At 52.0% G+C, this 25,902-nt stretch overlaps 1 protein-coding gene across 1 annotated transcript; it reads right to left on the reverse strand.

Annotated features, from left to right (window-relative positions):
• Positions 1–1,684: 1,684 nt before the first annotated feature.
• LOC309411472 (bMERB domain-containing protein 1-like) lies at positions 1,685–19,231 on the reverse strand (the record flags this gene model as incomplete). Its single annotated transcript, XM_082008115.1, has 6 exons — positions 1,685–2,444; positions 3,122–3,195; positions 3,328–3,442; positions 6,999–7,072; positions 12,358–12,478; positions 19,156–19,231. The coding sequence occupies 6 exons, from the start codon at positions 19,229–19,231 to the stop codon at positions 2,326–2,328; spliced, it is 579 nt and encodes a 192-aa protein (XP_081864241.1). The 3' UTR covers positions 1,685–2,325.
• Positions 19,232–25,902: the final 6,671 nt, after the last annotated feature.

A 25,902-nucleotide genomic window follows, 5' to 3' on the forward strand; every position in this document is an offset into this window, starting at 1 on the left:
GAAAACTGAATCCAGTAATAGTGAGGTGGGGAAAGCAACCCATCTGCCCATAGTTCAACACACCAGATCTGTGCTTAGGTGATAACTTCACAAGAATTAGCCCTTCATTCAGCCGGCTCTGGGGACTGCCCTTCACACTTTGCTCAGCCAGAGCCATAGAGCACCCTGCAATAAAACTGATGCAAACACAACAAAACCCAGACCAGAGACATTCCCCACCAAGAGGCCTCAGGGATCATCCCATAGAGACTCATAGGTGGTACAAGGCTAAGGATGAGGCATCATCTGTGGCCACAGCATGTCTTGGATGGTGGAGAAAAACATTCTCCAAACATTAGCTCCCAGTGATTTTTTTATTACTCTGTCCAGGTGAAGGACTGCACCGGTCCTCTTTGTCATGGACTCGCTTGCTGCTGCTGCACACACCTATTCCAAGCTGAGTTCAAGTGGAATTCGGTGTTTGTTGATGTCATGGAGGAAAGGACCATTGACCTGGCACCAAGGACGCATGCCATCATTCAAGCTTGCACCAGCCTGCTTGGGAAGTCTCTTCAGTGGTGGTGTTGCAGTGGGAAGCATGAACAATGACGGGAAGTTGAAACTCTCGGAGGAGAGCAGATTGAGGACTCTGGCTGGAGACCTGGGGAGGAAAGGCAAGAGATAGGAAACCATGGGTTGCAACCATGGGATCCCCTGGGTGCCTCCCTTCTCCAGTGGCTAGAGAGCCAACCACCTAATGACAATGAGACTAACTCTTGGGTGTCAGGCCACCTTCCACAATGGCAGTCTCCAGCAATATTAAGGATGAGATGTATCCTCCCACAGAGACTACAACCCACTGGACCTCCATTACCATCATCTTCCTCTTACACAGTGCTTGTCACATGTGCTGTCAGCTGGGATCTAGCACTCAGCTTTGGCCACGCTCATCACCCACTGGGTGAAGCCCAGGCATGGAGGAAGGTGGGAGCTCAGTGGGCAGGGGGCTTCACCTCCTTGCCAGCTGCCCTGTGATGAGCTGTAAGGTCTGGACTCAGATTTGTGGTGCTGGAGTGCAGAATTTCACTTCAACCGTACTAAAGCACATCCTTATAGGCATAACTTCATCTCAGCTGTGATGTGCTTCACCTGTGTCCTCACCACAGTCTGGCTGGAGTGCACTCAGCTCACCGGCTATCACCAGTTCAGCCTTTGCTCTGTCTCACACCGAGCTGTTTAGACCTTGCTTGACTTTGCACCCCACAAACACCAATTTTGGCAGCACGTGCTGTGGAGCAGTGTGCTGGACAGGCATAAGAGTAGGGAGACAGCTGGAGCCAGGCAGAGCTGGTCCAGTGAGGACCCAACCACCCGCCTCTGTGAGCCTGGTTGCTTCAGCCTCCTGCTGAGATAAGCTGGAGAAGTCCACACCAGGCTGCACTGGCAAGAAGCACCTCTGTATGGGTCTGCTACTCCCTGAGACTTCTACAAAGTGACAAGGTTTAGAATGAGTTTATGATGTCCTGAACCACTGGCAAATGGACAGCGACTGTCTGGTTGCCCCTCAGCAGCCAGAGGATAGTCCTGTACAGCTGGCACAGCCTCGCCCTTAGTAAACTGATCTAAAAATAATGGGCACATCTCTTTACGGTGGCTGTCAGCACATGCCAGTGATTTAACTGCAACCTGCTGAAAAGGAGCAGGTGGGAGAAGGCATGTGAGAAGGGACGTGAGGACCCTCAAGGACAGAAAGGCCTGATGGCTTCTTAGGTTTTCAGAGAAGACAGTAGAAGACAAAGGCATTGGTGGTGTAACTCCATGAGCACCCAGTGTGCACAGCAGCGGTACATTGGGCCGACAGCTCCCTCCTGTACGTGCTTACAAGGAGATGCTGTGGTGCCTGGGCATGGTGGTGTTGGGTTGACAGTTGGACTTGATGATCTTAAAGGTCTTTTCCAACCTTAATGATCCCATGATTCTACCTGCAGCGTGCCTGACCCCGCTTCTCCCTCCCCTCCATCGCTCTTCCCCCTCCACCCAGCTCCCTCCATCTCCCTGTTCCCCTCCCAGCCACGACCACCGCCGTTTCCCTTCCAGCCCCTCTCAGGACTCACCGGGGCTTCTCCCTGGGCAACCCCTCCACAGCAGGGCTGCAGCCTGGTGGTCTCTCACGCCCCATGCCTGCAGCACCAGGAGCTGCGCGTGCCCCAGACGTTGATGCTCACCCACCCCCCAAAGGCACTCGGCCGTTTCGGCACACCAAGGAAGCCCCTCTTGCCCAGCCCAGCTTCCCGGGACGCATAGAGTACCATGGTCATGTCCTGTGCAACGGAGCTGGGGGCTGGCCTACATGATGGAGCAGGTGAAGCCACAGCACTCCTTGAGTAGGGTGAGACCCGTTTTGGTCATGTACGGTGCGGAGGTTTGCTGACCCCTGGAAGTCATCTTCTTCTCTTTGACAGGAGCTGTGGAAAGAGGAATCGGTGTCTGCCTGGCGATAAGGGCACAGGCCCCTTCCTGCTTCTTAGAGTTCCTTTCAGGGCTAAGATGCTGACCCTCCTTAGACCTACAGCTGGGCATGAGGTCCTGCAGCCAGGAGGCACATGAAGACGTGTGCTTCGTGGGTGTCCACAGGCAGGACACAGGCACGGGGACCCTGGGCTGGAAATGCCTCCCACCACACTGGGGAGGTGTTCCTCCAGCAACGATGGAGGCACAGGGAAGAGGGTGGCTGGCCATCAGAGGCCATGAAGAGAGGAGGACTGGATGGATACCACAGCTTGTGACCTCAGGTAGTGGTGTGATGAACCGCAATGGAGCTGGTTGGAAAGGATCAGATGAAGTTCGTCAGCCAGAAAAGGTCACCTACCCGTCCTCGTTCTCATAGGACATGGTGGCTGGGAAATGCCAAGAGGGAAATGGAAGCATAACAACTGTACTGATTCGGGATGTTTCCACAATGGGATATCAGGCACCAGCATCCCCGGTTGCCATTTCCCCACACCCTCCTCCAGCAACAGATGGCCTCCATGTAAGCTAGCCCCATGCAGAGCAACAAAATCTTGGGAGACAGAGTGCCTCGGAAAGAGAAGGAACTTCCAGGGAGGTTCGATGCAGGGAATAAAACTCATCAACCACCTACTTGCTTTCTGGAGGTAGCTTTTGGAGAGCTTACTTTGCAGGAACTCTGCCATTTCCTTGTCTTCTTCCCTTTCCCTGTGACAAAGAGATTGGTTACCACTCAGGAAAGGAGCAGCAAGGCATCCAGAAGCATCTGGTAAGGCATGATACAGATCATAGGACAGACTGCACTGTCCTCAGTGCAAGAAATAAATTGTGCCCAGCTACCTGAGCCTCTCAAACTCCACATCATCCACCAGGAAATCCCGCGTTTCCACCAGCTTGTGTATCTGCTGTACCAGCTCCTCTTCCCTCTGCTTCTCCTCGTTGGACTTCTCGTTCTCTGCAGCACAGGGAACACATTTAACACACCAACAGGGGCCATCCCACACATCCCACACAGGCCAAGCCTCCTCTGCTTCTGCTCGAGCCGGGAGCAGATATGAGAGTGGGGTAAAAGCCAACCCAAAGTGAGCACCTGGAACCAGATACAGGCTGATAAATAGGCAAGAACCTCGTCCCAAACTACCCTGGCTGGGAGGAGACAGGTCTGGTGTCATCAAACTTTGAATTTTTAGGTTCTCCCCAAAATTTTCATGGGGCCGAGCACTGCAAGGTGCAACTGTGAGCTTTGCAAAGCAGAGAAATGGCCCCTCAACAAGGTGACCTCTCTGATGGGAGACAACCACGGCTCTCCTGGGGCAATGCTGAAGAAGATGGGTACCAGGTCTCAGCGAGCTCAGAAATGTCAGACTCAGATGTCATCCTTCAGTCAGGATGTGCTTAATCCACATTTCCACACCAGCACACCCAACCAGTCTCAGCTTGCCCCTGACCTGGGCAGGGGTCTGGAGACCTCTGAGCCAGGTCCTTCACGTGGCTGAGACACCAGCCGGGGATTCAGGTGTATAGGGAATTATCAACAACACCTGGATGCCTTGGGAACACCTCACACCACCATTTATCCCATGCATACAGAGACATGAAAACCAGTATGACCCATTGGTTTTGTAGCCTTATTCCCTTCCTGCACATGGTCCCAGTGATCTCATCCTCTACATCTGACCTTTCAAACCACTGCCGGCCCCGTTCCCACCCCAGCGACAAGGAGGACCACAAGTCTCTGCCAGGCTGTTCTGAATGCATTAGCCTTGGTTGTTACTTGAATCCCTGGACTAACCTACGTTGAGCACGGTGGGACCCACTTGTGCCGCATATCTTTGGGCAGTGAGTTAGTGAAGACCTGGAAAACTCTCACATCGCTATGAAGTCATGTCCTATATAAATTGGTACATCATGGTAAGTGGGATACGTGAAGACGACAGAGAAAGGGCTAAGGAGTGTTAAATATAAAGGGAGAGCTACCTTAAATGGAAACTATGACTGTCTCTGCTGCAGCTATTTAATACCATTTCTGAATTCATCAGCCAGCTCCATCCATCGCACGGGATGGATCATTCTCCCATCTTCCTTCAGCTAAATAAAAATGCAGCAAAATTCACAGTGTGGAGCAAACCCTGTAGGCTGGGTCTCAGCAGTTACCTAAACTATGTATTGATTTGTAGTTTCAAGGCCGCTACATATTGATCGGAGGTGCTGCTGCAGGGGTCTGAGTAGGAGGAACTTCTCATAATCATCACGTCGTTAGAAACATCCCCAGCAAACAAAGGTTTCCCCCTCAGTTGTGGTCTTGTGCGGTGGGTGAGCTTGAGCTTCCTGGCAGAGAAAGCTGATCTGGACTGAGGTCTGGGCCACAGCTGCTGGTCTTCTACCATGAAGAGTTAATGCAAAGCCACCTGGCCATGGGCACTGTCTCTGTGCAGCAGCTCCCATCTGCCTGGTAGGAATAGGAGCACTCTACAGTGTCATTTGGATGCCAAAAAAACCCAGAAACGTCAGGCTGTACCCAAGCACATTGGAGTTAATTAGCAATCTGCATTCCTGAGTTAGCGCGTGTCAGAGTTCGCATACCCACTGTATAAAAACTGCACGTTTTCTTCCAACTTGCTGATGTCGGAGCCCATCACGACCACGATCTCCTCTCCCTCTGAATTATTAAAGGCACCTTGGTCCGGTGAGATTTCAAGCCACAGGTCTGGCTGAGCTCTGAGTAAGCACTGACGTGTTTCAATCTTTATCCGAACCAAAGTTCAATGCCCGTTTTTACAAACGATCTGCTGCGATAGTCTCGCCAGACCGGTGATTCGCAAGACTTTTTCAGCACAGTCCGATTCGAGCCAAGTTATAAAGATGACAAAAAGAGCATCCCTGATGCAAGCAGCATTTTTGCTCTCAGCTGAATCTGGAAATGCTGAAAAAGCTGGAAATGAAAGACCAAAGCAGGTGAAGGAAAGTCAGCGACATTTCTCCAGCTTCAGAAAAAGCCAAGTTTATCTCTGGTCCCAAGCCATCATTTAGGTCAAGTCTTGTTTAATGAACTAGAAGGTGTTTGAACTAAAAACCCACATGAGATTCGGGTCTACATTTTGCAAGCAGCTCCCGTTTTTATGGCAGAATCTTCCCCTGTCTGAAGGTCCCTCTGGACGCAGCCGCATTGTGTCAAACTGGTCAAGACCTGCCTGTTAAGCAGCAGTTGGGCTCTAAGTGCGTGCTGGAGACTCACAAGCGCACACTGTGGCAGTAGAAAGGGTGAAGGTATCTTGCCACTCTTGGCTTTGAGACAACCTTGGGTACAGAACCGATGAGCTGAGCTGCGGCTGTGGCAAACAGATGTGCACAGCTGGTGCCTTGCCTGCACCCAGGCATCGCCCCTGCTCGCGCCCATGGGTCTCAGCGAGCGCAGCATCTTCAGAGAGACGCCTGTGGTGGAAATAACTGAAGCCCAAACCTGAATGCTTGGATGGGTACAAATCAGCAGGGGTATGTCTCCCACCTGGTTCAGAAAACACACATAAAGTCCTCATGGGGGATGAACGAGGATGTCCCAGGAGGAGGCATAGCCTTCTGCGCAGCGATGGACACAGCTTGTGAGGAAGCCCTTCTTGCTGGTTCTCATTCAAACCCTGAGCTCTTCGGTGTGTGCTTTCGTTTGAATACTTTGGCTCAGGGCGGTCCTTTAGAGAAATGAGGTTTGGCCTTTCCTGGGCTGTGAAGTGACAAGGGTGGCTCTGGCCACGTCAGGGACGTGGAGGGTCACTGGTCATGGTAAGGCGGGTGGCAAAAGCAGCATTTCCTCCCAGCTGAAGTTTTCACGTATGTTGCCCTGGACTGTTCGCCTTTTTTCAACATCCTGAATGATGAATTCACCTAAATCACCAAGCCCCCTTGGCAGGACGTCCTCATAGCACCCATCCTACCCTGGCTGCAACCAGGAATCCTCCCCTGGCAGCTGCTGCCACCTGCCCCACCACTGACACACAGTTCTGACATGGCCACAGCAAGGATTCATTGCTTTTCATGTACCTGAGGCCTTTGAAGGCACCTCCCCTCTTGCTACCACCAAAGGGTCCCCTCCATGGTGTGGTCTGGCAATGTCCCCCGCTTGTCCTCTCTACTCATTTAGGGATCCTCCCTGGCGCACGTGGCAGGTCCCACTATGTCAGCATTCACTGCCACCTCACTCAGCTCCCGTCCTCCTCCTATGCCAGACCGATGCTCTTCCTCAACGGACTCATGATTTTTCTCCTGCTCCTCTACCCTTCAGCCCAGGCCTGCACAAGGACTCCCTGGCAGTACTGCAAGCAGCAAAGCTCCCAAGAAAGATCTCGGCTCAAACTCAGGGAGACACATTTCTTGATGCTCACGCACTGCCTGCAGCAGCAGTGTCTCTGGGAGCATCCCAGGGTGGAGGCCGTTCAAGAGCTTCTTGTATCTCATGGAAACCTTTCTGCTGATTGCAGCCGCAGGGTGCAGCGCTCTGAAGCTTTACAAAGCCTTACCTGGAAGAGCTATGAGTTTTTGAAGCTCCTTTTTCAGCCGGCTGATTTCTTTACAAAGCTGAATGTCATCCATCCTGCAGAGACACAAACAAAACCACTGAGGGAGACAGCGGGAGAGGAAAGGTTCAAAACCTCCAGAGCAAGAGCCAACCAAGACTGGAAGGCAATGCGTTCAGCGCCCGCGGTGGGGAGCACAGACGTACCTGCCTTCCGACGGGAAACGGCAGCCCGCTTCATCTCAGAGCTTTTGTTGGAGCTACATGGGTTGTGTCACTGGTTATTGGCAAATAAATGGTTTCATCGCTCTAATGACAATGAAGCCTTATTAAAACCTGGCACATCCACCGTGCAATGGCAGCTGAGTTTCTCCTCCTCCCAAAAAATAATCTCCAAACAGCAAAATACAAAAAAGGAAGCTGCTGCCACATGGAAAGGTCTGACATTTCCATACCGCCTTTCTGCAGAATTAAAAAAAAGGTAGGAAAACGAAACACAACAGAGCGGAGAATGTGCAAACTTTGCAGGTGTCCACTGAGAAACAAGGTCATTGCAACAGGAGAAAAGGAGCCTGCTGAAGCTGCAGGCAATGAAATCATCTCTGGCTCAAACCACACGACCGCAGCAAGGTACCGATCAGGATGGGCTCAACTCAGTTGTCAGCGGCAGCTGCTGGCGGAGCGGATGGGGGACGCGCGGCCCTGCCCGTGCTGGAGGCAGTCTGATGAAGCACCACAGATGCCCAGCCCTCCCCACGGGTGTACCAGCTCAAGTGCTGCTCACTGCTCTCTAGGGCTGGCAGAGGAGATGTAACCCAATTTATTTATTGGTTTATTTTAAAAAATTGCATGCCCTGCGCCCTTGCTAAAGCTGTACTTGGACAAGACCAAGGATCGATGGTGTCTGGGCATGAGGAGCATCAGTGCTGCAGTTTGAAGAGCTTTATGCACTCACCCACAGGGAGGGGAAGCCCAAGAGCAGACAGTGCTCATGGCTGAGCCCTCTCCCCACCACAAACAAAGCCATCCTTGAGGACCTCCCCTGGGTAGGTGACACCACAGAAGATGAGACAAGTCACAACTCCAATAACCCCCAGCGCTGCCTTTGGTCTGCAGGCCGTGCTCCCCACCTCCCGGCCTCTCTCACGCCAGCAGCTTCTGGCTTGAGAGACCTCCTTGCTTTGCCCTTCAGGGTCCTTTCCTGAAAGTCCTCCTGCTTTCTGCCAGCAACTCATACACACAGCGAGCAGCGACCCAAGGGCTGCCCAGCCCCGTCTGTCCTTCCAGCAGTCTCCAAGGTTGCACCAGCCTAGGGCCAACCTTGGCCAGCCACATCTCCAACCAAAGCATGATGAGACCAACCCATCTGACACTTTTCCTTTGGCTCTGATGGGAAGGGCTCCTTACACATTATCCCTCACTGGGCAGATTAAGAAAAGCCTGCTGCTCTGACGTGGCATCCCGAGCCTCGGCACAGTCCAGCCAGCCAGCAGCCAGTGAAGCATCATTTCCTTGGCATTAAGGTACCTGGGAATTTAAATCCCTGATCAGGGATTTTGGCTGTTGGCCATTTGAGAAGAGTTTTTACAAGCCCCCACGAAAGATACGCATTGGCAGTACTCCATGAGGTGCCACTCTGTAGCAAGGCGCTGAATCTCCTGATCAGGGTTGGACTGTTGAGCTGGGATCTGGGATCCTTCTCTTCTTTCTCCAGGCTTACCTTGGCGTGGGTGAGGCACCTTGGCCAGGCCATCTGGCATCTCCCCACATCTGTTACCTGGTCTGAAGCTAAAAGAAAGCGTCTCCATCCAAAATCTAGCCCCAGATTTTCCAGGTGTAACAGGCTCCCAACAACCCCAGGACCAGAAATTGCTCAATTGGTGCATCCGTGAAGCAAGCCCTTCATTGACGCATCAGTCCTCGCGCTCTTGATACGTATCTTCCAGCAATGGCACCAGAAGCCCCATAGCAGAGAGGATGGGGTCAGGCAGCGTATTCAAATGGTGCTGAGTAGCTCCATGAGCAGAAAAGGGGGTTCCCATCATCACCCTTAGGTAGATGTGGACACTCTGACCAGGACCATTTCCTTATGACAGTGCAACTGATCCACAGATATCTCAGAAACGCCGGTATCTAAAGGCTCACGAGACCTTACAGACTTGTGACCGCAGCCCTGGATGTTTTAGCCAACAGGCGTGGGCGCTGAACCATGAGCAGTCTGTGCTGGGAGAATATCTGGTGCCACTAACCTCTCAGCTGGAGACCAGACATGTCTGTACGGCCCTGTGCTGCCCTGTGCACGGTGCCTTGCCTACAAGGGGTGGGATGGGAAGCATTTGCCCCCATTAAACATCACGTTCACTGACCAGTTTCATCTAGAAGCTGGTAAGCACCAACACCGCAGGGCACAGTGGTCAACCTGTCTGGACTGAGCCTCCAAGAGGAGCAGCATATCCAAATGTTGACTATGAGGAATCAGCCAACCCATTTTTCACCTAGACAGAGGCACCATACATCCTTCTAAGCCCTACCAAGCCGCCCAGCATCTTAGCATGAGCTTCCCAAGGTTGTCCAAGCCTTCGCTGCAGAAGGACTCCTTGGACGCTTTGCAGGGGACATGGGAAATCATCCAACCTGGAAGAGCACAGCTGAGATTTCTGAGAAACCCTAATACATGACCTATGTCATCTGTAGATAATACGTGATTGACTTATGAGCTGGTGCCACCTTGAACAGATGCGTCTTTGGTTCCCTTTGAAGCTGCATTATTAAAAGCCTTGTCTGCATCTTCAATAATCCTGCTGGTCCTTCCACTGAGTCAAGCTGTCCACCTCTTCTGGGATGATTCATATTTGCTGGAGCTACTTGAAGATGCAGCTTTGTCAGCTGAGCCGAGGACGCCAGAAATATTAATAAGGGAAGGAAAAATAAACAGACTGACGAAGAGGGACCCTGTGAGATATTGCTGTAGGAGGAGATCATCTCAGGCGGAGGAGAAGGCTTCCTCTTGGCTCTGTCAGATTTTTGCTCCATCTGACAAGTGTCCTCATTTGTTTGCATACCACACAGAGCAGGTCCACCGATGCCAATGTCTGGGAGCTGCACGTGGAGAACAGGGGGGTCTGTTTGTCCTTTTATTGCCTGCTCATAGTCCTATGGTGGCTAAGCCCTGAGCCTGTACAAAAAGCACCAGCGCGGAGCTCTGCGAGGGACGCGTGGGCAACAGGCTGATTGCTAGCGATACACTTATTAACGTTAAAATAAACAGTCAAATGATAACAGAAATATTATTCAAATTAAATTGGAATTTGATTCTGTAAAAATGGCTAATGAGAACAATAAATGCGCAGTAATAAAAATTCTCATTTCAGTAAAACCTGGGAGAGACTGCAACGACAAGCACCCAGAAGGCTGCTGCTGCAGCTGAGATTACTTCTACCACTGGCGATCAAACTTACTGCAGCATCAGCCATAGCCACGCAGCCCCCGGGGCGCAGATCGGAGCGCTGGGTGGCTGAGGTGCGGAGCTATCGCCCACAGGGATATCAGACCTTTCTTTTTGCCCTATAAAAGGAGAAGTATTGGGACCTTCATTGTTTTCCAGAGCACAGACATCTCAGAAATGTCGGAATGTTTTAGTTTGACATTTCCAACAAGAAGAAAACACTGATCACTATCGACTGACCAGACGGGTCACTACTCTCTTTGGCAGCACATCGATGGAGACGTCCATCTCCCCGAGCCCCCAAAACCATCCTGAATACCACTTTTTTTTCCCCTCCCTGGGCAACGATGTCCTTTGCAGGCCCAGGTCCTGGCCCTATCCTTTTTAACCCTGTCCTGCAGAACCCAGGTCTGGGCTCCCTCTTCTCCAGCAGCGACGCTCAGGGAAGCCCACAGCTCTCCCTGCCTTGCAGAGCCGTGCTCCTCCCCGCTGCTGCGCTCCGCGGAGCCGATGCTTGAGCTCCCCTCCGAAACACTCAGACACGTAACCCTGGAGTTTCCAAACGTCCAGATCACTTTTGCAGCCATGCCCACCCCAGTATGTGGTCTCTGTACGTGTTTTGTGTTTTCCAAGAGACAGCCAAGGAAGGAAACAAATAAAGGGATAAGAAAAAGCAAGAGATGTGAGTTTTGACAGCACCTGTGAGATTTAGGTACTGGTTGCCATGGAAAGCATTTAAGAACTACACTTTTTATGATTTCAAAAAAACCTTTTCAACAATATATTCAGGGGGAACTGTGTCTCAGAGAGCTCATCACTCCAAATCTGAGCCTCTAAGCGACAGTCCACCTCACAGCTTCCCCAGGCAGCAGATTTACACAGGCATTTCCAGGCTTCGGTGATCCCTGTAGCGCACGTACCAGTGGGGACCCAGACACACTAAAAAAAGCAGCATATCAAGTGGTGCAGCCCAGTCAATATAATTTTTGCCATTACCAGTAAAAGAACCCAGGCTTTGCGTTGACTTGACAGAATGGGATCTCAGGACTGGGCTGACTACAGCAATTCAGTGGCATTAAAAAGCTTAATCAACCCAGACTATGAATGCTAGTTGGACCTTTTCCTTCCGGATAAACCCAGGGAAAATGTTCTTTATCTTCCTGAGTGGTTAGTCCCACTGCAACACGGTGACTATCTGATGGCCTTAAATGTGAAAGGCCTCTGGATTTTTGCTCAAAAACTGCTTTGATTGCTGAAATGGACGCTGGAGAAGGTCCTTCCCTCCGCATCCGGCTGCAAAGGCTGTGCTGGGAGCGGAGAGCAGGATGCAGTGTGGAGACGGGCATCGGGCACCCATGCTGGTCCAGCCCCGCTGTGTGCCGATGGCCCCCGCAGCCAGGGAACGGGTGAGCAGAGGAGGAGCCGGGAGGATGTGTCACACTGCAAGGCGGGGAGAGTAAACTGTGGCCGTGCGGCTGTCCAGCAGCCGGAGATCTGCAGGCTGGCGCAAAGCGCTGTCTCCGCAGAGTGGCAACGAGCCACCAAACCTCAGGTCCCTTCCCATGCCCAGCCCAAGAGCCGTGTGCCGAGGCAGAGTGGAGAGGATGGACCCACTGGAAAGCCGAGGTGCTTGTGGTTGAATATGGAAACGCTTTGGTGTAGTTAAACCCGTGCCATAAACTCTGTTTGCATAGCTCAAACCACGACAGTGTCGGTGGCAGCTTTGTAACAGGGACCCGTGCAAGCCGAGAGCAAGGCCAGAGCAGCGGGAGAGGCTGCGCTTCCAGGTGGAAAACGAGATGGGAAGCGGCCCAGGCTGTGCTCATCCCCGGGGAAGATCCGCGTTTCATCGGGCAGGCAGAAAACACCGGGCTGAGCCTGGGAAGAGGGGACAGCGCGGGAAAAGGCAGGTACTCACATGTACCGCAGCTCTGACTCCCTCCTCACCAGGATCTCCCTGATCCTCTCGATTTTGAAGAGCTCCCCTTCAATGTCATCGATGGTGGTGGTTGAGTCAGCCATGGAAACAATCTCGTCCTCTGCAAATGAAACGGCAGCCACGTTAGCCAGCAGCAGACGTTAAATGCGTGGGACCATGGGGCTGTCACGAGGAACCCCCCTGCAAACACCAGCCCAGCATAACTGCTAAGCACGTGCAGTTTTAGACTCGTTTTCAGGCTCCTTGCTAGAGGACACAGCCCAACGGGCACACGGAAAGCCACCGACATATGCAAGGGCATTGAGCTGCAGGCGACTGTGTTTTGCCTTTATTTATGCGTTGTGTGAGGCTGGGCGCTGGAACAGGTCTGCTCGTTGCTGCGTTAGCATCAAAGCCTGTTCGGCTTGCTGAGCGCAGCTCCAAACACACGTGCAATATGCATGAAGGGGCTGCATGAAAGAAGACCTTGGAGGCCAGCAGGCCACCTCATCTGAGCTTGCAGCGCTCTGAGCCTTGGAAACAAGCATCATTTCACCCGCTTGTGCTGGCTTCGCAGCACACCCTGCTCACACCAATGTTGTGGTGCGTTCTGCACTGCTGAGAAAGCCCCAAATTTCTGGGGGTCTTCCCCTCTGCTCAATAGCAGGAGGCCAAGGGAGTTAAAAACTGCTGGAGGGAAGGACAGGATTATCTCTCTCTTTTTGCAGAGCCATGTAAGCCTCAGGCATCTCCAGCACATGGACAGACACCCAGAGCCCGTCCCCCAGTACATGCCAGGACCAAACACCAGGCCCGTATAACACAGAGAGGCCTCCTAAGGAGGCGTGAAGGTGAAGCTCCCATAGCTGGTCCCTTTCCATCATGGGTTGGATGAAGATCTCCCCATCCTTCCCAAGCCCTCACAGTACCCAGCAGGCCAGTTTGGCTTCCTCATCCTCTGGAGCGCTGAGCATTACCTCTATAACCATTTGGGGAAACTGAGGCAGGGAAAGGGGATGTCATTTGCTCAGGGCAAGAAGCAAGAGCCTCACAGCAAAATGAGGGAAAAAGGAGCTATAATTTACATTTTAGAAGAGTGCAGTGGCAAGTCCAGGGACGGACGGGACAAGAGCTCAGCAACCTCGATCCGTTGCTCTGACCACCAGCTCTGCCTCCCTCCCCTCCGCTGATTTACACACAGACGTCCCTCTGATGTCCCACCAATTTACACAAGGACGCCGTGCTGACGCACACAGCGCTTGCGAGCCTGCACGTCCCACGGCAGCTCCCTGCCCGTTTCATGGGGATAGCTGAGGTTTTTTCCTCCCAGGCCAGCTCCCACCCCCAGCTTGGTCTGGCTCTCAGAGACACATCACTGAGCCTGTTATCGGTGTCGTGCAGCAGCACATTCGCCACACGCGGGCTAATCTGGCTCTCCTGTGATGTGCACGCAGCCCAGGTAGGGGAGGAAGGGCTCAGCAGCTACAGCAAAGCCAGGCTGAGAGAAAACATTCAAAATCACAAACATCAGGGGCAAATTCTGCACCTTTCGAATCTTCACAGGACACATCTCCCCTCCGAGACTTTGCCTTCCTGCAGCCCTGGGACTTTGCCGCACAGGGAGGGGAGCACAGCCACGCAGCACCAGCTCTGGGAGCAGGATTTTCCAGGCAGTCGAAGTCTGGGACCTGGAGATGTCAGAAACGGAGCATGTGGCTTGGGGATCCCAAACGGCACCCAGGCCAGTGCTGGGCATTACAGGTCAGGAAGGCATTAAGGCACAAGGCAAAACACTCTGCACTCACTGGGCCTCTACCCATCACGTAAAACCGCTTGGGAAATCGTTCTGAGCGTGAGGAACGCTTCCGAGGCTGCTGGCAGAGAAGGTTTACCAGTGGAAATATGAGTGGTTTGGGTTAGTGTGACTGGTGTGAAGAATAGTTTTCCGCTGTTTCTGGCTTAGAAGCTCATGAGGGCTACCTGCAGATGATCTCCCTCCTCCCCTAGCCACAAAGGCCACAATGCCAGCCTGCCGAATCCTCGACCGTTCCCTAAGCTGTCAGGATGCTCTCAGGAACCAGTGCCTGCTCAGGACAGACCAACAAATCCATGGGTTGGACGAGGTGTGGGGCTGGGTGCGCTGCTCTCCATCAGCTCTTGCTCAATGCCTCCACTGCAGATTCGCACGGAAAGCCTCCCTTAGCCTTGTTTCTATGGGCCTGAAGGGGGTTGCTAAGGGACCGGACTGTGGTTGCTACAGGACCAGGATGCGGTTGCTAGGGGACCGCACTGCGGTTGCTAGGGGACCAGGATGCTGAGGTCCCTCGTCCCAAGCATCCTGCTGCTCTGCCCCCCCAGAGCTCCTCTTGCCCGGGATATTTTGCTGCACCCGCGCCCAGCGCTGCCGAGCAGCTGGGGCCACGTGCCGGGGACGGGCAGGCTCTCCCTGCAGAGGACGGTGGGCGCGCAGGTAGCGACACAGGTGAAGGTGCAGGTGCAGACGGTACAGCCGGCGTGTGCTTGTAGGCAGCCGCTCCCTGGGGTTCGGCTGTACTTCAGTGCAGCTCTAGACCTGTCAGGAAAAACTGCATTGCTCTAAGTATTTCTTCTGTGACCAGGCTAAAATGACAAGGCTGATTATTTTACAGATGCTCTAATGAACAAAGATAAAAGATTATTGCAGCTTTCATTAGCCAAGGACAAGCCTCATCACCCCTAGGAGCACAGGGGTGGGTCTGGGGGAGGGGGACTGTCGCTCCTGGCCTGGGTTGGTGAATAACCCAGAGTATCTTTTATCACTGGTGGCAGAAGTATTTGGCTGAGGTTATCAGCCAGCTGTTCGCCAGTGGGTGAGCGCAAGAGCTTGAAATAGGTGTCGGCATCGCTTCTTCTCCCCTCTCATCCCAGAACCTCATTAGCAGAAGCCATCCCAGACGGGAGAGCTGAATCTTTGCCTCTGTGCATGAAGGGAGGAGGTAGCAATGATGGGTTGCTCTCCCCCACCTGCAGCAGGAGGCTGGGATGTGACTTCAGCCCATAGGCAGCTGCCCGCAAGAGTAAGAAAGCTCCTGGCTCGACTGTGGGTGGGTTCCCATCAGAGACAGGGAAGACCGCATGGCTGGGACCACCCTGCTCAGAAGGAGCTGCCCTCACGCACCCCTCCTCCCTGGTCACCTTTCCGTAGGACACTTACCAGCAGCCTCCCACTGCAGGTCAGGAGCATCCTGTGAAATGAGGAAAGCAGGCAGAGCTACGCCATGCAGCAGAGTAATGGCTGCAGGACTCGAGCTGGCAGCTCCTCAGCCCTTGGCTATGCCTTCAGGGTGGTGTGGTCGGGGTCATGGCACTCTGCGTCCTTCAGGCAAGACGTGTCCTCAGGCACACCAGGGAACTGCTCACCAAAGCAGTAAGTCCTGGACAAGAAGCTCTAAGAGGACAGTCATGTGTCTGGAGATGCTTAATTCAGAGCAGACGCAGAGGAAGGGCAGTCTCAGATGGGTGCTCCTGCAAAATGAAGCCCATGTACTCTGGGCAGGAGCACCTGGACAAGGGGACGCAGAGCTACACCTCTGCACCAAAAGCATCCACTAAACCTCACAAGACACCAGTGAATCCATACAGGTGACTAATGTGTAGCTGATAGTGTGGTAAGATGAACTTGCAGATGGAGACTCCTTCCATGTGCCAAGCGTCTGCTCAGGACTAAGAACTGAACACCTGAGTGAGGGCAGGGGCTGCAGCACGGGACGGATGGAGAGAGGCTGAGAGAAGAGGGTTGGTTCAGCCCAAAGCAGAGAAGCTGAAGCGGGATCTCATGGCTGTAGTCACCTACCTAATGGGAGGATGCAGAGCAGGCAGAGCCAGGCTCCTTTTGGAGGTGCATAAAGATCAGAGAAGTGATGGGCACAACTGAAACATGGGAAATTCCACTGAGATATTAGGAAAGTATTTCTCCTCAGGTTGTTCAGATACCGGAACAGGGAGCAGAGAGGTTGTGGGATCTCCATCCTTGATCCAAAATATCTCCTGGAGAAGGCTGTGAGCAACCTGATTTAACTACTAAGCCTGCTTTGAGCAGGGGGTTGGACTTGGTACCTCCAGAGGTCCCTCTCAATCCAGATTCCTCTCAAGTAATGAGATCAGTCTGTGACAGCCAGTTGGGATGCGCACGGGTCTTTCTCCAGGCAGATATGGGGTGATGCTGAGTTCCTGAACCCCAGCAGCTACAGGCATGGGCCAGATCACAGCCTTCCTGAGACGGTGGTGAGACCAAAGGGCACCGTGCACCCATGAACCTGTCCGATGGCAGCGGCACCATAACAGCACTCACAAATGGCAAGTACAGACACTTGGAGCTCCCGAGGGATAAAAAGCCGGCATGTCCTGCAAGCAGACAGCTGCGCAGACGATCTCACTGGAGATGGTTTTGCCAAAGCTGAGAATGGGTTTCTTACACCCCGCCTGAGTGCCTGGCACCAGCGAGGGCCTAAGGCAGGGATGTTAATTAAAGCTGTGATCAAGCTCACAGTCCTGAGTCTCCGTTCAGGCATGGAGGGGGATGACACCCATGTGCAGCCACGCTGCCCGCGGGTCCCTTTGCTCCCACAGCTGCGCACACAACAGCGGAGCCAGACACAGAAATCAAGCCCATGCTGCCCGAGCAAAAGGACCCCCAACTGGCACCGTTGCAACCCGGCAAACCAAGGGAGGGGAGAAGGCTTCAATTTAAACATGGAGGTGCTCTGACCATCACACGTGGCTGAGGGGAAGCAAGTATTGTTAATGAGGAGTATAATAGCCAGACTTCCACTCCAGATGGCTTTGGTGAAAACATTTAGACAGACAGCAGCAAGCCTGAGATGAGTCAGAGCAGCCAACAGCACAGGGTTGAGTTTCAAGTGATTTACTTCATGATTAAAGTCGGATGATTGATTCACAGACCCCTGGGAGACGGTCAGAGCTCTTTACTTGGGCTCCATCCCAAGAGACCTTTAACTCAGCCATGTGATTTCTCTGCCATGGAAAGCAGCACGGGCAGGGGGCATTCAGCCCGTCAGAATCATCCCTTGCTCCACAAGCTCGATAACAAGAGCGATGGTAACCTGCTGCCGCCGGGCTCTGGGGCAGCCTTATCTGAGGTGGTGGGGTCCCTGCCACCCACACCACCACGCAGGAGGGACACAAGCCTCCAGAACTGCCAGCGCATGGCTGGGCACGCTGGTCCCAGAGGACAGCATCATACTCAGATGGGAGAGATCACAGCTACAGACAGTCTGCAAACCATGGCACTGTATCCCAATCGGTGCCCCAGCTGCCCCCTCTAGCAAACCAGGGAGAAAGATACAGCCTTGGCCCGTTGCAGCCAGGGGGGAAATCTCAGGCTGTGTTTGTGGAGCCCCAGGCACAGCCAGCACTGCTGGGGCCATGTTAGACAGCCATAAAAAAGACCAGAGTTCACAGATGAGGTACACCAGGATAACTTGTGAGTAGGGGTATCACCAGCGGTGTAGCCCCTCTGCAACACCCCGCTGCTGTGTGCACGCTCCCCAGGTCACCTGCTGAGCTCAAGTGTGCTCAGTGCTTCGCAGGGCTGGCCTGAGATTTCCTGGGATGGTAGCAAACAGCAGAGCAGCATTCAAAAAACAGACACTGACCGTTGCCACGTTCTTGCCCATGACGAGGGTCCCCGGGAGCTGGGCGTTTACAGAACTGCACTGAGCCAGCAAACATCGCAGCCACCACAACCCTGCTCACACGCACCCGAGGGGGGATGCCCAGGCCATACCCAGCACCCTGAGTCCAGCAAGCCTTTGACCCTTCCCTGGACCACCCTGATGGGCTCCTGGGAGCAGAGGATCCAGGTGATGGAAGTGCTCAGACCACACCAAGGGCAGGATCTCCACATAGACATTCTTCCCAGGCAGGGGAAGCGGGGAGAGGGAAGGGAGGGGGCAGGATACATGTTGATGTGCTGGAAAAGGCACAAAGGAGAAGGACTATAACTTTGGGCAGCTCACCGGGGAGCTGAGCATCTCCAGGAGCAGCACCCCCACACAGCAGTACGGAGCGGGGTGCTGGAGTTTGCTCCATCCCTCCTTCCCTGCCTTTCTGGCCACCCGTTCCTACCCCACCAGGTGCAAGGGGCCAAGGAGGAGCGGCAGGATGGGGAAGGGGAGAGGTCGGAGGGATGTCATGGCAGACGGGCTGCAGGAGCCTCCCCTGCCCAGGGTGTCGCCCACCGCCCAGCGTTGGAACCCTTCCTCCCACCCCATGGCCGGGGACTCTGCCCTGGACAATCCCCCCGGTCGGCCTCCCCCCGCCTCCGCCCACCCCGTTTCGTACTGGAGAAACTGGTCAGAGAGGGGAAAAGGCAGCGAGGGGGAGGGCGGGCACCCCAGTCGCCCAGGCACAGCCGAGCCCAGCAGCTCCCGGGAGCGTCAGCGGGACGGCGGGCTGCATCCCCGCTCCCTCCGGTGCGTTCCCTCCGGCCACCCCTCCTTCCCGCCGACCCCTCCGTACGTCCCCCCTCCCACCCAGTCCCTGCTCTCCGTCCTCCCTCCCTCCCCTCCACCCTCCCTTGCCCCCCATCCCTCCCGCCCCACGCCCGATGGCGCGGGTGCTCCGGCGGTGCCGGTGCCGGTACCGGGAGCGCCCGTGGGGCTCCGTGCGGTGGATGAAGCCGCCGGTTCCCCGCCGGCTCCCGCAGCTGGGCTGCCCGGGGACTCCCGGAGCCACCGGCGTCGGGGGAAAGTTCGGGTCCGGCGGCGCCCCTGCCCCTCCCGGTTCCGCCGTGCTCACCTGGCCCCGCGCCGGCGGGCGGCCAGCGGCTGGGCTCCAGCGCTCCGTACCGCGGGGGGGCCCGGCTCCCCGCCATGCCGCAGCCCTGCCCGCGCCGCCGCGCCGGGCCGGGGCTCCCGCCGCCCCGCGCCCCCTGCCGGCCGCCGCCCCGCGCCGCGCCCCCGCGGCTCCGCGCCCCGCCCGGGACCCCCGGCGTCCCCTCAGCAACCCGGGGCGGGGAGGACGGGGCGTGGGTCGCAAGCCCTCCCGCTCGCGGCGCTGGACAGCTTCTGCCTCTCCCACGCCACGGGCGCGTCCTCCAGCGCGCGCTGACAACCTGCTCCCCGCCGCGGAGGCACCAGCGCGGCGCAGCCCCCCGCAACACGCCGAGGGGCCCCGCGTCCTCCGCTGGGCCCCGCGTCCTCCGCTGGGGAGGAGGGACCGCTGTCCCCGCGCTGGCTTCGTGCCGGAGCGAGGGGCCACGGCGAGGGCGAGGCGGGGCTGGGTGACCCCCCTGCCTCGGGAGGGGGCTCGGGGACCCCTTCCAGAAGGTTTTGGGAAGCGGCACACGGAGTCCCCGGAGTGGAGAGCAGCAGGGGTGACGGCAGCAGCGCGGTGAGGGCCAGGCCTGGGGGAGCCGCTGCGGGGCTCATCCCGCACCCCGCACCCAGCTCTCCTCCCGCCCGGCGGGCAGCGGCGCTGCCGCCAGCCCCGTCGTCGGTGCAATAGAACAAGCGCTCGGTGAGCAAAGCAGCGGCGCGGCAGCATACGGGCCGGGGCACCACCCCGCAGAGAAGTACCTGACACTGGTGCCAGCGCCTCGCAGCAGCCTCCTCTCTAGCTGCTCCCTTCCTCAGTGAAACTGTTGTCCCAAATACCTTCGACAAAAAGGCTGCCGAGCTAAGCCGTCTCAAACATCCTTACTGCAGCTGACATAAATCTGAGCAAAATCATGGGAATTCCCATCTCCAAAAAACCAGAGAGAAGCTGCTGACTTTTGATCTGGTCCAGCATTTTAAACCAGAACATGTGCAAAGCAGACAGTGCTGCATTCATTGAGGATAACTGTGGCACATAAACAAAATGAGGAGACAAAAGTTAGAGTCTATGCATTAAAAAAAGGGGGGGAAAAAAAAAAGGACAGGGGTGCTGCTGCTCTGGGTTAGAAATGCAGCAGCAGCGTCTGAGAGCCAGTGAAGTGCGAGCAGCTGCAGCAGCACCACGTTCCAGCAATCCCCTGAAAAGGCAGAAGCACCTCTCGGACAGGAGCAACACAAAGCCACAAGGCCACAAAAGCGTGCTGAACCCCACCCCAGAGCTGAAACGGTGTTTCTTGAAAAGCACAGCGTTTCACTATTTGAATGCCCTGAGTTTTGTAAGGCAGCTGCACTGTAATTTTAACACCCAGGCTCCCAGACAGGCAGGCAAAGCCCAGCTGAGGGACGCAGCCACTTCAGGATTTTGAGGTTTTGTTGTTCTAATGTGAAAGGTAAGAACAGCCACCAAGTGGCTGCTGCTCAGCTCATTAAATGATGAGCATCCGCCATCGCTGTAATGATGAACTCGGGTCTGAAGTGACTCACCTTGTTTTGATTGCTCCACAATGCACAGAAAATGAACGTGTAAATATTTTAATCAGTTCTTCAGTCAAATACTCTGCAGGATTACTTTTGCCATGAGCATCCATCTCTGCTGTGGGCTGCAGCTCAAATCCAACACATTCTATTGGTTCACTTTACTCTTAATAAAAAGGTGGGATTAAATCAAACAGTCCAGAGTCATACACAGTTACGATCCAATTAATGCTCGCTATTTGGTCTGCCGCGTTGAATGCATTCATTATGTGCAAATCCGTTCTGCAGAGGTGAACGCAAATCGTTATGCAGAATATAATGAGCCAGTACAGAGTCAGCATGCCCCATGCAAACTGCCTCACAGGCGAACTCTGGCTCTTCCTTCGCCCAGATATGGTCTACGTCCTCGACTCCACAGCTGAGGAGTTTTAATGGGTCTTGAGACGACTTTCACGTTGGTCTACATGAGAGGAGAGTCGCTAGCAGCAACACTTTCAGGGCACTAGCAAAATATTTCTTAAAAGCGCTAATATTTCCCTGTATACAGTCACTTCTGTAGAAATCAGGCACCCACGCAACAGGAAGTACACATACATTATAAGCTTATAAACAACATCATTCAGTTCCAAGCAATGGTACTTGGTCAGGATGGTGCTGACAAGTACAAAAAGAATTAAAATGCAGCTTGTAGAACATCAGGATGGACGCCGTCATTTGAAGCTCTTTAAAGAAACAACCTGAGTAGGCAACAGCAAACAACAGATACCACTAAGGCACATTCAACAAATTCTGAGTCTTCAAAAACACTTCCAAGGCGATGCTCCAAGGGCCTTTCACTGCCAACTCAATCAGGCGCATCTTGATGATAGAAGGAAGCTGAGTATTTTAATTTGTCACTTGTTGAGAAAGGACTGTGGTCCCAAGGACCTGAATGCCTATTCCCGCAGAGGCACGTACATGTCTCATCGGAATAACTGGTTTGAAGTCATTAAATAAGTTTATTTTCCTTAGGATTTGTCAAAAAATCAGGTTCATCTTTGTCAATTCATGCTTTAAATATTAAAATTATTTCAGCGTGTGATTGTGTTTCCTGGCTCAAAATTCCTTTTACTAACAATAAAAACCCTTGTTAACACAAGCCTGCTATTTTCAGTGTTGTAATTACCTCCATAGTTCTGACCTTTCAACCTGATTAGAGGAAGAAATGTTCTCAGTTTCAAAAACGAAGCCATGTCACCAACAACTTCCTCGTCCGCTGTACTGGTGAGGTCGTGATAAGGTAACTATGTTTTCTGTTCCTTGATTTCTTCAGGCAAGATTTCTAAATATTAAAGGTGAAGCAAAGGTTAATTTTAAGGTTGCTTCATACTCACCTCTACATTTGGGTTCACAGTTTTATGGTATCAACATACCCAATTTAAAGTAAAAAATTGCCCTTGGCCAGAAAAGTCATTTATATTACAGCAAAACCAGGCTCCAGGGAGAAATGAAGCAGAAAATAATTTATCTGTTCCCGGAGAAACGTACAGTCTAAATTAGCAGAGATTCCTTTATATTGGCTCTCTCTTGATAAACACAGCAATACAGATGCCAAGCTGAGAGTGTCAGGATATTTCAAGATAGCCTCTTTTTTTCCCCTTACATTACTACTACTTAGTGCTCATGCCAGTAATGCTCAGGAGCTGCCCAATACTTTTAAGACGTCTATATGGGACCCGTATTATAAGGGCACAGAATTTCGGTATCATGCTATAACCATAATTCACCTAAGAGTTCAAATCAGACTGGTAACATCTTGTCTGTATTTTAAAGATGAACGAAACGAGAAACACTTTTACAAGCACAGATCATGCCTGAGAAGCATCATGCCCGTCACAGAAGAAAAGACAATTCAAGAGCTCTCACTTTTAAGGTTCAGAACATGCAGAATACCTCCACAGCTCTCAAAAACATCACTCTCCTGTTCTTGTGAAACTACAGCTAAATGGACTTACCTTAAATGGGCCACATCTCTGATTTTGGGAAACAGCTCATTACAAAAATACAAAAACTTCTCTGTGAATTCATCCAAGCAGATTTCACTACAGTTCACAAAGAAACGTGCAGTGATAGTTTGCTGAATTATAGACACCTTTGGAGAACACTGGACAGGGTCTTACTATGCTGATCAGATCTACAAGAAAAATGAACATTTAGAGATCAGTTTTACCTAATGCCATACTCTGAAAGTTTCACACTGTTTAAGTCAATTGCAGATGTGAGGTGCACACAGAGAGGAGCTGAAGGAAATATTTGCAATATCCCATCATAACTGCCAGAAAGACGGAATCTGCAGTAGGTTCCTTATAATTTGGGAAGAAAATTTAAAAAGGCAAGGTAAAGTGTCTGATGCAATGAGTTGCTCTGATTCCAGTTCAGCTACATCAGCTGTAGAGTGAAACTACCTGCAGGGTCTGTAAGTTGTTTCACGATAAGCAAAGAAGCCTTTGTCATTTTTTGGCAAGTGATGTCTCATCTAATAAAACTGATTTACTCAGATCATTTGGAACCTCTCACAAAGTACACATACACTGAGCTATGCAAAATTTAAAATCTAAGATCTACAAAGACTGTGATTGTGCAGAACATGTTCCTCAACACTGTGGTTTTCCCCCTGAGCTCAGTTAAATCATATTGTATTCAGAGAAGGACACAGCTCAACTTAGACCATGGACTGATACCAAGGGGAAAAAAAAAAAGTATTTCTACATATAAGCGCCTGATATGTGTTTTAAGTTCACCATGAAGTAGGTAAACAGTAAAATCTTACGTGACTTAATCACTTTTCACCTTACAATTGCTGTTTAAGGATAAAAATTTAAAGAAACAGAAGTTTTAACACCTATTTTTTGGCAAATAGTTGCAAGTAATGTAATGCAAAAATAACCACTGATGTGGCTGGAAATACATTATGAGAATCTATTTTCCCCAAAGGCAGTTTGGTTCTTCTCGGTTACATCTTATTTCCAACAGCATTAAATGCCTTATCATGTTCTTACTTCTACAAGAAAAATAAAGCCATGCTCAGAGCAAAAGAAGTCTCATACAGAAAAATTTAAGTCCACCTCCCCCTTTTGGTTTGCAGGGCCTGTGACCATCAGAGAAGAAGAAACTGAGTCACCAATGTTGCAGAGCTCACACACATGAACCCCAGTGGAAACTTTATTTAGCCAGGTTGCTGCAATTTCTTCAGCAAATGAGCCCTCTGCTACACCCACTTCCACAGTGGTTTGTAATTCAAGACATATTTCAAACGGTATAAATACGATTCTCCCCTGAATCAGCATGAAATGTGCTTATTGCATTAATAATTTTTTTAAAATACCTTAATGTATAAGATTATTACACTGAGGTTAAGCTGTGGGCCATCCCTTAAATCCTCCCTGTTCATAGCAGCAGTGGCTGAGCACATCTAAGCATCCATGGCCAAAACAACCAGGGAGGCAAGAGCCCGAGGGAGCCCCGGCCGCCGTTACCACCCCTCCGCTGTGGCAGCAACACGGATTGCACAAACACTTTTCGTTTCAAGGCTTCTCTCTGCAAAACTGGAACTCCAGCAGCTGGTTTTGTGCTGAAGCAGATAAAAAGAGCACGTATCACCTGATTCATTGGCTTCAAATAAGGGCAGTCACAGCTAAAGAAGCAACCGCATTTTAAACCATTCCAGCTATTTCTGCAGTGTTCACCTCACAGAAGCACCCACGGCTCTATGATGTGCAGCTTGCAGTTATGTTACTCAAGACTGAAGTCAGATATTCTATTAACAACTCATTAGAGCTCCTGAGGTATTATATGATAATAAGGCTGGGATAAATTCTTGACACTGAAATTGTTCTCAACTTGAGTTTGAGTTCCTGGGAGAAGGTAAGAGCTTAATAAAAAGTTCCAGCTATTCTAGGCACGTGGATAATTCTATCTATAGAGTCATTGTGGTAGAGTATTCTGCATGGCATAGTGACTTGTGCCAGGAAAACAGAGAGCTAATTGCCCTGAAAGGATGTGATGTACAGATAATCTGGAATCGATGCATACAGAGAAAGAGATTACCTTCAACAGCATTGCTTTTTCCTTGTCTCCAACCACTTCAACTGAGTCCAGAACGCAGCGGGATGACAGATTGCAATGTCACTTGCATACTACATATTAAATATGCATTTAAAGAAATAGTCTGCTTTTTGCAGCTGCCCTTCTCATGGCTTGTAAAACACTAGAAAGATGTTACTAAAATCCATCCCTCTGCAATGGAATGATGTAGTTCCTTGACCAAGGAAGTACCAAATAAACGGACAACGGCTTTTGATGGCAGCTGAAAGGACTGGCTCAAAGCATCCCCACCAGCCCTGTTTAAGGTCTGACACAGATCCTTTAATGAGATTAGACCACCAATTTTTCATTTGTAGGCAAATCTCACCTATTGAAGAGGCATTGAAATCTGTGTGTTTTTGAGGTTAAGACAAGGCAGATAAGGCAGCTTGAGGATCCTTCTGGACTTAGCAGGCCCTGTTCAGGACACAGATTTAGTTCTAAATAGGAAAAGCGAGAAGAGGGCTGCCCTCAGGCTAAACTGACCAGAGGAGGATCACCAGCTTCAACCAGATCTACTCAGTGAGCTCCAAGGTCCTTCTGAAATCGTGTCCCATGAATATCCCCCCAAAGTTAACTCCCAGCCCACAGAAGTTACTCAATCCAGGAAGGCAGACTGCTTCCTGGTCAGCTCGAATGCCTGGGTGCCACCTTTGGTACATAAACACCAGGAAATGGACAGGCTGCTCCGCTCCCTTCAGCCAGCTGGCAGGCACGGACTACAAGCAGACATGGTAGGTTTTTCCCAATAGACACTGATGCAGAAGCATGCTTAAATCCCCAAACATGAGAAGATAGACAGTCCATAGCAAAACCTGATTTTACAAATCAAAGCAGAGCAAATGAACCATTTTTTTATTCACACTCCTTATTCAGCGAAAGGAGTTCACAGACATAGCACCTTGAAAAAGTTTAGTGTGTGCTGTTAGCATTACAATAGTTTTCATTCAATCATGTCAAAGTACAGGCCACAGCTTTCGCTCCCAGTTTCCACAGCATCAGCTCTGGGGAGCAAGAATGCAAGTTTGCTTTTTGACTAAAAACTTAGCTCCATTCATTTCAGTAAATATAT

Source organism: Phaethon aethereus, assembly GCF_964289735.1.
Source record: "Phaethon aethereus genome assembly, chromosome: 18".
Taxonomy (NCBI): domain Eukaryota; kingdom Metazoa; phylum Chordata; class Aves; order Phaethontiformes; family Phaethontidae; genus Phaethon; species Phaethon aethereus.